Below are 14,203 nucleotides of genomic sequence, written 5' to 3' on the forward strand. Positions count from 1 at the left end.
ATATATTCTTTATTATACAAAGACTCGCGAGGGATCTGCGTTTTTTTTTTTTTTTTTTTTTACAAAAACGCACACACCTACCTGTGTACGAAAACGAGTTTTGATTTCAACGAATTAAAAAAAAAAAAATAAAAATAAACAAACACCACAGGGGAACATATGTTTTTTACTTTATACTTCTTGCTTGGTGACCGATTGCGATCGCTTCAGGGTTCCCGATTGGGATTCCCGATTCGATTTTCCCTGAACCAACGTCGTCGAGCTCAACATAACGGAAATTTGTTCCGGCAACGGGCACGCGATCAGCAAGAGATTCTCCGAGTTGTAATACTTGCTCAATATTTGATGGAGCTGCGTGAACGCGGCGCAAATGTTGTTCTTTACCGGTTTGAACAAAATGAATTCGGTTTCTTTATTGGCCAGATAAAGCTGCATCGACTGCTGTATCTCCGGACATTTGAACTTTATTATCCTCAACACATCGGCCACCGTTGTCGCAACTTCCTGCGCGGTGCCCAGCGGATTCTCTTGCTGGCTCTTGCTCGCCTCGTGAATTCTCTCCTTCTCCAGCAACTTGATAATGGGATAAATCAGTAAGTAAGTCGCGTGCTGTATCAATCGCTGACACGCGAACTTGAGCTTCGCGTCCACGTGCTTCCTCGAGTCGATCAGCTGTTCCTTCATCTGAGGCGCGCCTTCCAGCAGGAACTCCAGCAGAGCGTTGTTCGACAGTGACAAACTGAAGAGCCGGGAACTCTTCTCGAGCAGTCCGAAAGCGGCGGTCTTCACCTTGGAGAAGTCGAAGCTGTACTCTTTGATGGTAAAGTCGACCTGAAACGGCGCGATCTGTTCCCTGAGAATCAACAGATGTTTGATCTGAAACAATTCGGCGTCCAGAACGCTCGCTCGCTTCTCGATCTCCTGCCGGGCGTTCTCGATGCTCTGCACGCAGTGGGAAATCGCTTCCTGGCTGAGCGACTGGAACACAGATCTGTCCAGACAACGGTAGAGCCTGGACAGACAAACGAGAGTTCGGCGAACCGTGGGATACCACATGGCGTGCAGATCGGCCGGGGAACTGCCCATGTGGGTCTTCTGGTAGATCGAATCGATGACTATGTGATTGCGCGAGACCGGTTCAAGAACGGAACTGTCGGTGGACGACACCGAGATTCTCTTCATGCGAGTCTGTCGAGTCTCTTCCCGAATTGACTCAGCGATGTCTTCCATCATCTTCAGTTTTTCCGGATAAGCCAGATCTCCCGACGAGGGATTGTAATTGAGAACGTCCGATTGCAGATACAAGTGCGCACGGAACACAAGTCTCTCCTGAACATCGTGCAACAATTGCAGACATATGTTGCCGAAGCCCTCGAGCGGTTCGAAATTATTCTGCACGTATTCGTCCAACATCTCGATTCGCAAGATGCAGCAGATTTCCGCGAGTGTCTCGAGATGATTGATGTGTATTATGAAGGGCCTGAGTGCGTCGTACAGGGAGGTGCAAAGGCTCTCGAGATAGGCGGTCAGTCCGCTCGATTGCTTCGAGAAGAATTCGTAGAACAACTTGTGCTCGTCTATCGACGTGTGTAAAAACAACGCGCAGGAGTGTCGCACCAAACTGCAATGATCACCGTTGTATTTCTCCTTGACGGAGTTGAGAGATTTCTGTATGCTTGTGCTCAGCAGTAGCCCGCGCTGGCTCCAATAATACTGATGACACTCGAGCAACAAACTGTCGTACTCTTGTCTCTTGTACGATTTGTTCTCGACCTGTTCGATAACCGGTTTGGTTTTGGCCAATATCGTCCGAAATCTGCCGTAGAACAGTGCGAAGGCCGTGTTATTGTTCTCGGACGAGCCCGCACTGTCCTTCGTGTTCAAGATGCTCTCCGTGGTTTTGGAGAACAGATTGAAGATGTAGTTTTGTATCAACGCGATCGCCTTCGACTGGCAGTGTCTGTAACGCACCAGGTACACACCGCTCTCGTTGAACGACGAGTTGTTCTGTACGAAGTCTATATTCGTGTCGATCCTGTCTAATATGTTGAAGAACATTTCGCTGTTTACGGACAAGGTGGGCGCGTCCAATTTCTCTATGATCACGTCGATCTCCTTGAAATATCTCACGTATTCCGTGATGCTGTCGATTCTCGCGTTCAGTTGCTTCTGATCGGAGATGAGTTGCTCGCTGGCCTCGTACAGAGAAGTGGTCTTGTTCGAGACCTCGGTGTATTGTTTGTAGAGCGCGAAGAAGTCGTCCAACGCCTCCTCTATCTGCGAACAGATCTCCTGGCACTCGGACTGTCTCGACTTGAGCTCGTCGAGATACACGTTGTACTTCATGTCGTAAAGAGACGCGTGTCTCCTTTCCAGGGACAGATAGTGCTGAAGCAGGTCCTGATACTTCTCTATCGCGACCGAGTCTTCCTCGGAGTCTTCTGTTCGCGACTTCTCCTCGTCGATCGCGTCGATTTGCAAATTTGACGACGGAAAGGACGAGGTTACGGCAATCTCCAGATTCGTCAGACAATCCTTCTGACGATCCGTAAGCGGGGCCAGAGAATCGTCACCCTGATCCCACTGAATGAGGTTATGCGGAATCGCTTTCGTCTTCGACATCGTTCTGTTCGCGATATATCTCTTATTACACACTCACGCAATCATATATATATATATGTGTAATGACACTTACTTTACTATGTCAATCCAGAACGCGGTCCGGGAAAACAGGATTTTAATTTACATTGTCTCAACTAACCGAGTACGTGCCGCAAAAGACTGTCAAAAACTTGCCACGTACGGTGACAGCTGTAGCGCGTCGATGTTATCGATCGCGACATGTGCGCGTTTTGATATCGAATGTATCGAATCTATCGTTGTCTCTTTTCCGCGTTGTCGATTAGTTGGTTGATCGAGTCGAATCGAATCGAATCGAATCGTTAAGATCGAGAGAGTATGAATAATGACAGAAAAGCGATTTTGACAGTTCGTCGTATACGTGGAGAAAATTAAAAACGTGATTAAAGTCACATGTGACAGGAAAGAGTAGAAAAACAACACGTGACTAAGGTAATGTGACTGTAATGTATATTATACATAACATTAAATAATATATTTATATGATATAAATAATATATTAAATAATATATATTATACATATATAATTTATTATATATTTATGTTATACTTTATATTATATATTATATATATTTTGTACATACTACCGTAAGGTCACTGACCTCGGTCGCGTGACTGCGGCGGGGTCAATGACCTCGGTCGCGTGACCGCGGCGGGGTCAATGACCTCGGTCGCGTGACCGCGGCGGGGTCAATGACCTCGGCCGCGCGACCTTGACGGGGTCAATGACCTCGGTCACGCGACTGCGGTAGAGTCACTGACTTTAGTCCCGTGATTATGGTATATATATAGATATGTGTGTGTGTGTATTATATATAGATATAGAATATTATATATAATATACATAATATTCTCTGTTTTAATAAAGTAAAAAATTAAAGTTTATAAAGAAATATTTAATTAATAAGATATTTATGAAAAAAATCAAGTTTTTTTAAAAATTTTGTTTTATAAGTAATAATGTTATGTTTAATAACTATAAACAAATAATTAATGTCGTTTTATTTTTACAAATTACATGTGGAATACTTTTTATTTATTATCTTGATGATTTGAAATTATTTTAATTGTTGTATGGGAAATATTTCCGCTAAACCTTACTTTAGTTCGAAAAGAATATCATCAAGAAGTGACAATACATAATTATTTAGTTTAGATTTATACAAGAAAGAAAAAAAAATTGATAACCGAAAAAATAATTGTTTTCATTAAAAATAAATGACGAATCCGAAGAAAATGAAGGCGTGCGCGTAGCGCGCGTCTGTGATGTGCTAGCAATATGAAAAAAAAACGCAGGTTTCATATGTGTTACACCCGTATATTTTTTTTTTATCAACATAGCATATCTTTGTTACATATACAAATTACAAAAAGTTGATCTTACATGTGATATATTTGTATCAGATAAGAGACGTAAAGGAGAACCGAGGAGAGAGGGGAGGGGGAGTTAATACACACAAGCTTGTTTTACGTATTAAAATCTAAAAAAAAAGACTGTAAATAATAACTAGTGATTCGCTCGCGTGTATGCGTGTGTTTGTGTTTATGCAAAAATATGTTAATTTGTAAAAAAAAAGTATTCTCGATATTTGCGTTATTACGCACACGCATGCTTATGAGTAACCGCGGTATCCAGACGGATTAGCAACGGTGCCGTAAGTACTGCCGCGATAACTGTACGGATAATACGGACTTCTTGCAGAGTACGTCGAGCCGTAATTCGTGCCGTATCCGTAGCCATCGTATCCGTCGTAACGGCCGTAACCGCCACGTCCGTAACCTCCGTCGTCGTATCCGCCGTAACTTCCGTAGCCTCCGTAGCCTCCGTAACCCCCGGAACCCCCGTAACCTCCGGAACCCCCGGAACCCCCGTAACCGCCGTAACCACCGCCTCTTATTCCGTAATAATCACCCCCGTATCCGCTGTAACCGCCGTATCCTGAATACCCTGGATAGTTACCGTAATATCCGTATCTGCAACAAGAATTTTTTTACATCTCTTATAATTTATTCTTATTCTTTTTTTCGGTATGTCATTTTTTTAAAATATTATAATTGTTTTTTCAATCTTACCCAAGAAGTCCTCCTCCGGGGTAACCCCTGTATCCTGGGACCAGGCCGCTGCCGCGATACGATGTGCCAGGATAAACAGATCCCGAATATCCGCCTGGATATCCACCTGGATATCCTCCCCACGATCCGCCTGGATATCCTCCTCCCCACGACCCGCCGGGGTATCCCGGATAGTCTTTGGTTATATGAAATGCTGATTGCAAATGCGATTCTCGTATTAGCGCATAAAAAAAAACCAAAAATCACCGAATAAACTTTGTCAATATTAAAAAAAAAAAAAAAAACAATTGTACTGTGATAAAACATCGTCATAGAAAATAAAATAAAAATAAAAAACTCGTTTTCTGTGAGATCTTACTCTCGAGTTGCGAGAGAAATTACAGAAACACACACGCTTCTGAAAATTTCCGCATTTTGCGTGCAAAACGGCAATTACGTAACGTCAACACGCGCGCAGAATGCAAAAACAAAACCGCGGGTGGTGATCTTAGATATACATATATATAAGTAAGTACGTAATCGATTCACTTCCAGTGTGATGTGTAGCGTAATGGTGCGATGAGTAATTGGCATATTAACTAAGTGTGTCACTGCCGTTCTCACGCTCCGACTTTGAGAAACGGACAGTGAAAACGTAGAGAAAAACACAGTACACACATTAGTTATAATCAGATGCTAATAGTGCCGCGAGCCGCACACCGAAGGTCTACCTCTGACTCTCTTAAAACCGGAAAAACGGATTCCTCTCACGAGAAACCTCAAAGAAATTAATCAAGATGATTGATCTCTCGTGTTAGTTTTCTTCCTTTTTAATGCGCGCTCCGCGCGCGATTCTTCGTTCTCGCGCGAGCTCCCCCCCCCCCATAATTTGTATTTCAAGAAATAATTAATGTCACAAATAAAACATTATCCGCGTATGTGAGTAGCCCTATTACACGTTATGCAACAAACGCGAGCTATCAAAGTGTCATATCAAAAAAGCTTGCCTAAGGTCATGCGCCAGCGACATCCTTGAATTTGTTTTTAAATTGTTTATCGCGTTGCAACTGTTGTGTGTGGATTTTATTATTTATTTACGTTTTAGTAATAACGCAGACCACGTGCCGATAGATATTTTTTAAATAAAGACGAGATATTTAAAAAAAAACAAGAGAGAATTGTTACCACGCTCCTTACTTCGATCGCTCGCAGACGGAGTCAAGTCTCCCCGAGCAACGTTCGTGTTGTCTTCATCATTTGCGCGCGCGGTCCGGTCTGCGTTTATTGGCGTTAATTTTGTTATCAACACCGATTCCGGAGATTCGGCCGCGTTGCAGTCGAACGCAAGTAGACCGCACAAAATCGATACCTACAAAAACAATGATGTTACATTAACAAGTACTCGCACGCATATATGGTGTGTCATAAATAACAAGTAAACGTAAAGTGTTTGCAAACACCGACGAGAACAAAGCTTCCATTGACAAAAAAAAAACGTCTTCCTCATTAATATTTAATTTTCGTCATTGCGTAAAGTTTGCACGAAGTAGAGAGTAACGTCTCGATTTTATCTCGCACAGATTTTGCGTTTGCGTGCAAAAGTTTTTTTTTTAAGGGAAGTGCGTAACTTTACACAAGTGATTTTTAAAAATTAATTTTACACAAAAATAGTTTTTTAACAACTTGAGTTCTTTGCTTTTAAATACGCGAAAGTTGAAATAAAAAATACACATGTAAATAAATATATATATAAGATAACGTGTCAGTCGTGGTGTTTACTTAAATAAAGAAAAAAAATTCAATTTTTACTTACAAAAAGAATCAACTTCATGTTGCCGGTGTTGCTACTTGCATTTTTTGGAGAAAAACCACGGTGTGTGTCGGAAACACGGAGATCTACTATCGTACTAGCGTAGGCCTCTATATATCCTCTCCTTTTTAACACGTCGTGAGATGCCCCTCCTCGTATTTCAAGGTGGTCTCGGTTGTTTGAGCTTAGGTCGCACTTAGAAGCGATGACAAGGACGTTGACAAGAATCGGTGCGACACGCCCGAAGATGTGGAAATTATCTCTTCCCCCGAGAAGAATTTACATTTCCTTCCTATGCACACACGCACACCGCACTTTCGAAGATTCACGGATTACCGTGTGTATACGGTACCGGTTTTTTAACACACACGTACGAGAGAGTCTTTTTTTTTTTTATTATTATCTCACAGACCGTAAATTGACTCGACTCTTATCTTGAATTTCTCATTTCTCCGCGGACAACTTCGAGACAGAGACTTTTTAAACAATCTTACGATACGAACTGTTGAGAGAGAAACAACAGTTGTGTGCTTTTATCGCCCGAACTCTTTCATCTCTTCTCGCTTTATTATCTCGTTCAAGAAACGTCGAATGTTACGGATGTTTTACGTTTTAACATATCTTTGGATTCGCGACGAGAGAGACAGAGAGAATAGTGAAAAAAATATTTTTTACATTGTGAAGAATGTGCAACACACACACACACACACATGCACGCACATGTCGCGCGCGTAACATGTGATAGAAGAGAAGAGACATCTCCTTTTTTTTTTCTTCTTTTCTCACAATTTCATTTGAACGCAATCTTATGTAACCGTTTCTAAACATAGTAGTGATACATTAGGTTCACTGTTATATCGTTTTCTTTTTTTACATTAATATACCAACGCGGACTAGTTTTTCTTCACGCACACATTACGTGTCATAATCGCCTTCTTCCTGAAAACTTATGCGAAGTTCTGTGAGAAGCGAATTCTCTCTCTCTCTCTCTCTCACGTATCGTGATTGTTTTTTTCTTTAAGTTTATTTCTTAAACAAAATTCCAGCTTTCTCAAAGTGCGGTCTCGTTCGGTGAGTCTTATATTTGCACGCGTATGGAATTTTAATGTGCGTTTATCTAAAGATTTGTCGGTCTCTTGCGCAAAAAGCCGATAAATGTGCGTTGCAAACACAAAAGACAGCCGGAACTCTTTCATAACAATCTGAAAAGAAGACTCTCTCTCTCTCTTCCTGTTAATCTTTATCAATACCTTTGTGTATTTGCCCCAATTCCGTATTGATAGAGTGTGTACGCTCTCTCCGAGGCAAACACACGTCACGATTCTTTTTTTATAAATCATTTTTCTCTCCCTTCGCCTCATCAAATCTCTTTTTTCCCTTTTTTTTTATTTACACAATGATTTACGTGAAAATGAAAATTGCAGGAAAATATATGCGCGTGCGTGTGAAAAAAAAAACAAAAAAACGTCGTCGCTTTCTTCGATTGTCGCGAGGACCGCGCGTTTTCGACGACGCACGTGCGTCGCGAGAGTTAAAGGGGATAACAAATACCGAAACTGTGAATTGATTGCGCAACATTGTGGTGTTGAGGAGACGTTTTTAAGTGAATAAATTAAACGCACGCACACACCTGCGCGAGAATTCTTTAGTTTCGGCTGCGTCAACTGGCAAGGTCGCAAAATTGACCGGCAAAAGTAGTCCAAGACCGAGCGTGACGTACGCGATTTTACTTCAAGGGATGACAACAGTATCCGCGTACTCAAATTACATATATATATATATATACACATATATGTACACGCGGCGATTAATGGAATCGCGTGTCGTGAAGTATAACGTGCGTAACGACCAGCACGCCCTTTCGTTCCCACGTTGAGCCGCGCACGTGTTACTCACTCTTTAATCGCGTATCATTGCCGGGAAAAAGAGGATTGATATTTCTCAGAAAAAATAATCAAATTATATGTTAATGTGATTATTCAGAGAGGATATTTAACATCGCAAATTCGGAAGACGTGATGAGAAAACAAAAGTTTTTTAAATATCGCGCGGTCGAAATGTCACCATGAAGGATATGAACAATGTGTGCGCGAAGTTTTTATAAGTACAAGATTTTTTAATCGTTTATATATATTGTTGAAACACACACTATAACTCTGGAAATAAAACAACGGTTAACAACAATAAAATCAATATATGAGCGAATTCAAATAGGTTTTTTTTTTTTTTGTTTTTTTTTTTGTTTTAAAGATGATCATCTCCAAATGCAACTGACTTGCGCAAGAATAAAAGGATCGTGCAAGTTTGTTTTTTGTTCAAAAAACTGTGTTTTTGTACTAAAAAGAGAAGTATTACAATCGCTACATTGTAAACTACACAAGTACGAACTGGTAATACTGAAGGATACATTTTTTCTAGGCTTCCGTCTTTGTGTTCATTGTGTATGTGTATGCGTGAGTGTGTAAGTGTGTAAGTGTTTGACCAATTGAGAAAGAGGGAACGCTATATAGTACTTATATAAAATTTTTCAATAGTAAAAAATACATATTGCTTGTGAGAATAGCGAAGAGAAATAAATTTGAACAGTTCATCTTCGCTAATTGAGAAGTAGATATAGTTAATTTGCGAAAAGTGCACATCACTTGGTATAGCAATAAATATATATATATATATATATGTGTGTATATATATATATATACATACTACTCATTAGTTAATTACATTCCGCTCAAGGGCCCATTATCGCCCTTAGGCACATGGAATTATATCACTTTGAAAAAAACCTCATACAAATAACGAAACACATTTACGTATATATATATATGTATATATAATATTGCAGAAGTAAACTTGTATGTATATACGTATAAAAGTTTTTGTATTTCTGATATAATATGATATGAGACTGTGGAGACAGGAGACAAGAAAAGTTTAAAGAAAATGATGTGAAAAAAATCATTAGAGAGAGAATTTTGAAGACCACTACTTTAAAAAAAATTGTGCAATAGCGATATTTTGAAAAAAAAAAAAAAAATTAAATTAAATTACGTAAATTGTACATCGTTTGTCGCAATATGTACTTTTTGAAGAGTACAATATCAAAATCTAAGAAAAGCCGTCGCAATTTTTAACTGTCACATCACTGTTCATAGAAACATTTAGTTTCTTTTGTAAATCAAACGAACAAGTGTATATAATCGAGTTTGAATATTAAATAGTAATTACATACCGATATATCAATTTTTTTTTTTTTGTTTAGTACACACGATTTGCATTTCCGTGCTTTTACTCTCTGTGAACATCTCGTAAATATTCGACACTATTCGCCATTAGATGTGTGTGTGTGATTGAATTACAATGACAGATTATTCAATGAACAACATATAGGTAGATGCTTTCCCAACTGGCCCAAATCTCGAAAGCCGGATTGTCCCATAGCGCAGAGGAAAAAATACTCCAACTAGGCTGGATCTCGATTAAAGTTAGGATGTCGAAGCGTCATAAGTCTGGAAATCTGCAAAGCGATTACTGATTATTAGTAAAGAAACATCGTGCGCGATAAGTACGGATGATGTAAAATGCTATGAGACACTTGCGTCTGTTAGAAAATCACAAGTCCGTGTTACGAAAAAAAATGCATCAGTATTAAGCGCGATTGTTAAAATCCGCGATATATAATTTATGCCAATAGATATGTTTTTTACACATATATATATAACTGATTAAATTAAAAAAACCATATTATCAAACAAAGATCATAATTTATTATAATTGAAAAAAAAAACATTTGATAAAACAATAGAAATTTGTAAATTCAATAACAAAATATTCTTTTCGTTTTGATCCTGAAGTTTATCCTCGAGCACACGATGCGGTATGAAGAACCATCATCATAGTCAAGTACGCACCGTAACCTCTGAAATATATTATTGTATTTTTTAAGATTTTTACAAATTTTGTGTACTCTCGTCGCAACCACATTGATGTCAAGAAATCACAACAATTTTTGATGATATTCAATTTCCATCGCAAAATGTAAAACTTGTTTATACACACATACAATATAAACAATTGCACTCGAATTATCGAAACTTAAAACTGGTCTGTTGTCGCCGAACTTGTTGCACGGATTTTTTATACGCAATCTAGTCGATCAAGAGCAGAGATTTACCTCATTGGATCCTCGAAGTAATCCGATGGCACTTGAAACAATTCCGGATCTATGTCACTCCGAAAGGCAAATTCTTGAAAAGTTATTTTAGCAGTGACCGTAGGCAAAATCGGTATGTCGATTTTAACGGGAAATCCTGGGGGTAACTTCATGAGTATGAACTGACGTAACTTGCTCAGATGTTTGAACGGCGTGATCACTTCCAAAACATTGAGTAACATGTCGACGGTCAGGGGAAAGTCCGGGCTCATCGCCACGGTGGCTTTGAAGGATTTGCTACTTTCTTTGTAAACAAGATTTCTCCCCAGAAGAGGGCACTGACCGGGCGGTGCGAGAATGTACTCTTCCCATGTTATATTCGATTCAGGTGGTGGACTCAACGACGCTCTTCTCATAGGAGGCTGTGGATGAACGATCGTAAAATTTATTTTTTATCTCTTTATTCACTCAAAAAACATATCTATAAAATTTTGTAATTTCTCTCACCTCGCCATTTTTGAATCCTTGGGAACTACCTTTGGTAAGGGATTCCATAATGGCTTTGTTCTTTTGAAGGTCCTCTTCGCTCAAGTGTTCACGACGTTTTCTGCTTTCCAGAGTTATGCCGTTGATTTGATAACAATCAGCATGGAAAGCACCTACCATTTCCTTGATAAAAAAATATTAACTTTAATACATTATTGCTCTGTGTTCAAAAGTAACATTTTTATACAATTGTTTTTATATACCCATACCCGTTTGTCTTCTCTAAAAATCCATCCCGTCTGTGCTCTAGAAAATGTAATACCTTTGGTAGACATTTGCGCCGCCATAATATCACTAGACATAAGAATATCAACTTCATCCTCGATCTCAAGTTCCGTTTCCTTAAACATTACGTAACAAAAAGTTTGCTTTAATATAAAAAAAATGGCATTTTATTTTCTATCATTTTTTTTTATTCACAGGATTTTTTGCTAAAACACTAAGTAATTGTTTACCTCGTATCTCACTCTTTGGAAAAGTTTGGCTTTATTGTCGAGGACAGTTAAAGAATGACTGGGTTTTTGATCGCCATTAAAAATAAATGATATGTCACCCCTCTCCCATCGCATGTCGTTAAAGTCTACGAGAGTTGTGTCCATTCTAATTGACGCTCCACTTTTGTGGATCTTGCATATATCTGATGGCAAAACTCTCGAAACTAATGGTACTGGAAAGAATCAGATAAAATTTGTTTCATTCGTTTCGAATTTGACAAATAAGAAGATACGCAAAGAATTTGCGCGTTGATAGATTTGGAGAGAAACTTTACCCCAGCTTTGAAAATCCCATTTCAACTCCATATAAAAATCGCCCATTTGATGCAGAGCAGCAACTAAATTTGGTCTTCTCTCTTCCATCTGCTCTCTCGCTTGTTGCTTTAATTTGCGTACTAAAGATGATACTGTAACAAAAAATTTACAAAAATTGCATCTATCGTTAAAAACTGCGTGTCTGTGACAAATCTATCTACGTTGTTATTTTATACAAACTGGTTTGTCTATCTCCATAACTGATTGCTTCAGCCAATGGACTCCATCCAGCTAGATTCTTCACTTTCACAGGCGCACTATGTGCGAGCAAAAGTTTGACACATTCTACAACATAACAAAGTTTGTTAAATACATAGTTAACAATTGTATAGTATTTTATAGTTTTGCCACTTGCGACATTGTTTAAACAAACATGTTCGTACCTTTTCTTCCTAACATTGCAGCTAAATGCAATGGCGTATTGCCTACAAAATAACAAACAAATATATTCATGTATTATTTGTGCGCTCATCTTTAAAGAATCTTAACAATTTTGATTAAAACATCAGACAGAGATAGGGAGTGTGGCAAGTGAGTCATCTTGAGAAAAACTTATGACAAAGTAGGCAAACTATAACGCAATGTGTTTTGGTTTACATTTTAATTCGAAACGTAAGTGAAAGACACATGCAACACAAATATATATATATATATATACAATAACTCAGCGCACCTTGTTTGTCTTTCTCGGCAATGTCACGCGTCCTGATCAAGGAGTTCAGCAATTTCACATCTCCTTGAAACACACATTTGTGTAACGGAAACTGTTCGCTCTCTCTCTGTGCCATGATCACTGGCATTTAAGATCCGAGAGAGTCTGTGTTTAAAACACCAGCGGGATTGAACACGAGTATCGCACGTTCCGGGACATTTTGCGCGCGATGTCAGCGTAAATCATTGCAAAACCGATTGTTATAAACATTGCGCCGCGTCACAGATGTTTCGCCTTCTGGCGATTTTTCGATTCAACGTGTTGCGCGACATCGTTTCTCGTGCGGTTTCTTCAGCATCTCCGTTTCTTCGATCCCGTCTGTCTTGTCGCTGAAAACTTTTTTATGCGCTTAAATAACGTTGTTTCGAAAAACTTTATCGAATTCCGCGGCACTTGTACATACACGAAAGTAGTCTCGTTCAACGTTCTCTGAACCTGCATCAAATTCATGTGTGTGTGCGTGCGCGCGCGTGTGTGTGCACGCGTAGGCGCGCGTTCATGTGTGTGTGTGTGTGTGTGTGTGTGAAGGCCACTGCTCGGTGCCGAGGATGCTAACCTTACTCTCGGCACCGTGATACTGATTCGCGAAAAACTGACGTTGATTAAGCGCGAAATACGCACGCACGTGTCGCAAACAAACAAGTGTTTGTTTTCAATTTAAGCGCACACGCATTTTTTTCCAAAAAATTGTCCGATACGGGAGTACGCGTTCAAAAATCGGAGCGGTTGCGTAATCCGTTGAGAAACGAACTAACCTTCTTGAGGAGAAAATTTGACGTTTGTGACCAAATCGAATTAGCGCCGTAAAAAAAAATGATCAGTCAAACGTCACATAGCGCGAATATGAATTTGATGACGGGGGAACGCACTACCGTTTTGTCTCTCGACGAAATAGCGTGCCATTTTTTTTCAAACCCGACTCCACGGCACGCAAGAGTGCCACCTTTTTTTTTTGAAAAATTGCCCGTCGTCAGACGCCGAGCCCCGAAGAGACTCGACTACGGGGCGCGTCTTTTTTTTTTGCGCGTTTCCGAGCGCCGCGATGTCCAGGTGTTGCGAACGCGAACTACAACTTGGCGATTTGATTCCGTTCGGCGCCAGGTGTCGCTGCGCGTCGATTCGATATATTTTTCTCTCGATAATCGCAATATCGCGCCTCGATATTCGCAATATCGCACTTCGATAATCGCAATATCGCACTTCGATAATCGCAATATCGCACCTCGATAATCGCAATATCGCGCCTCGATATTGCGTTCATTTTGGCGGGCGGTCATGGCGGACGCGAAGCGGAATCGCGTTCCAAGTGTTCTTTCGCGTTTCTCGCGATGTTTATGTCCGTCGCGTTTTTCGCGCGCGAATATCGGCCGCGCGCGCGTCGCAAAATTAACGCGAGTTTTTGCGATACGAATCGGCAAATTAATCGGCATCGCGCGCGCACTCGCTGGTGATTAAACGAAAAGCAGAGGAAATCGCTTTCCGGA

The 14,203-nt window shown here is 40.0% G+C and overlaps 3 protein-coding genes across 6 annotated transcripts; all 3 read right to left on the minus strand.

The window, feature by feature from the left end:
- Positions 1 to 40: 40 nt before the first annotated feature.
- On the minus strand, positions 41 to 2,824 carry LOC109858191 (conserved oligomeric Golgi complex subunit 3). The gene is made up of 2 exons (XM_020435220.1): positions 2,696 to 2,824; positions 41 to 2,626 (listed from the first exon to the last, which is right to left on the minus strand). Exon 2 carries the CDS (start codon positions 2,620 to 2,622, stop codon positions 172 to 174), a length of 2,451 nt encoding a protein of 816 aa, XP_020290809.1. The 5' UTR covers positions 2,623 to 2,626; positions 2,696 to 2,824; the 3' UTR covers positions 41 to 171.
- A 1,120-nt stretch (positions 2,825 to 3,944) lies between these two features.
- LOC109858199 (glycine-rich cell wall structural protein-like) lies at positions 3,945 to 6,624 on the minus strand. 2 transcript variants are annotated; one of them, XM_020435237.1, is made up of 4 exons: positions 6,506 to 6,624; positions 5,890 to 6,061; positions 4,714 to 4,888; positions 3,945 to 4,614 (listed from the first exon to the last, which is right to left on the minus strand). In XM_020435237.1, the coding sequence occupies exons 1-4, from the start codon at positions 6,521 to 6,523 to the stop codon at positions 4,254 to 4,256; spliced, it is 726 nt and encodes a 241-aa protein (XP_020290826.1). In that variant the 5' UTR covers positions 6,524 to 6,624; the 3' UTR covers positions 3,945 to 4,253. The 2 variants fall into 2 exon arrangements, with proteins under 2 accessions (XP_020290826.1, XP_020290825.1); XM_020435236.1 differs by having other exon boundaries at positions 4,714 to 4,906.
- A 2,769-nt stretch (positions 6,625 to 9,393) lies between these two features.
- LOC109858197 (ankyrin repeat domain-containing protein 13C) lies at positions 9,394 to 13,679 on the minus strand. Of its 3 annotated transcripts, none has more exons than XM_020435234.1 (10): positions 13,475 to 13,679; positions 12,681 to 13,055; positions 12,391 to 12,432; positions 12,188 to 12,292; positions 11,968 to 12,099; positions 11,654 to 11,865; positions 11,408 to 11,539; positions 11,160 to 11,321; positions 10,674 to 11,074; positions 10,346 to 10,418 (listed from the first exon to the last, which is right to left on the minus strand). In XM_020435234.1, exons 2-10 carry the CDS (start codon positions 12,805 to 12,807, stop codon positions 10,355 to 10,357), a joined length of 1,377 nt encoding a protein of 458 aa, XP_020290823.1. In that variant the 5' UTR covers positions 12,808 to 13,055; positions 13,475 to 13,679; the 3' UTR covers positions 10,346 to 10,354. The 3 variants fall into 3 exon arrangements, with proteins under 3 accessions (XP_020290824.1, XP_020290823.1, XP_020290822.1); XM_020435233.1 differs by having other exon boundaries at positions 13,123 to 13,679; XM_020435235.1 differs by lacking the exon at positions 10,346 to 10,418 and adding an exon at positions 9,394 to 10,016 and having other exon boundaries at positions 12,681 to 13,679.
- Positions 13,680 to 14,203: the final 524 nt, after the last annotated feature.

This window comes from Pseudomyrmex gracilis, unplaced genomic scaffold (assembly GCF_002006095.1).
Source record: "Pseudomyrmex gracilis isolate BER0280 unplaced genomic scaffold, ASM200609v1 scaffold_192, whole genome shotgun sequence".
Classification (NCBI taxonomy): domain Eukaryota; kingdom Metazoa; phylum Arthropoda; class Insecta; order Hymenoptera; family Formicidae; genus Pseudomyrmex; species Pseudomyrmex gracilis.

Excerpts from the sequence above, each read along its gene's own strand:
- LOC109858191 (XM_020435220.1), bottom strand. The coding sequence starts at position 2,622 with ATGTCGAAGACGAAAGCGATTCCGCATAACCTCATTCAGTGGGATCAG.
- LOC109858199 (XM_020435236.1), bottom strand. Across the intron at positions 4,907-5,889 it reads TCCGTCTGCGAGCGATCGAA|CATTTCATATAACCAAAGAC; the intron begins GTAAGGAGCGTG and ends ATTTGCAATCAG. Across the intron at positions 4,615-4,713 it reads CCCGGAGGAGGACTTCTTGG|ATACGGATATTACGGTAACT; the intron begins GTAAGATTGAAA and ends TTCTTGTTGCAG.
- LOC109858197 (XM_020435234.1), bottom strand. The coding sequence starts at position 12,807 with ATGCCAGTGATCATGGCACAGAGAGAGAGCGAACAGTTTCCGTTACAC. Across the intron at positions 11,540-11,653 it reads TCCAAAGAGTGAGATACGAG|GAAACGGAACTTGAGATCGA; the intron begins GTAAACAATTAC and ends GTAATGTTTAAG. Across the intron at positions 11,075-11,159 it reads AAGGATTCAAAAATGGCGAG|CCTCCTATGAGAAGAGCGTC; the intron begins GTGAGAGAAATT and ends GTTCATCCACAG.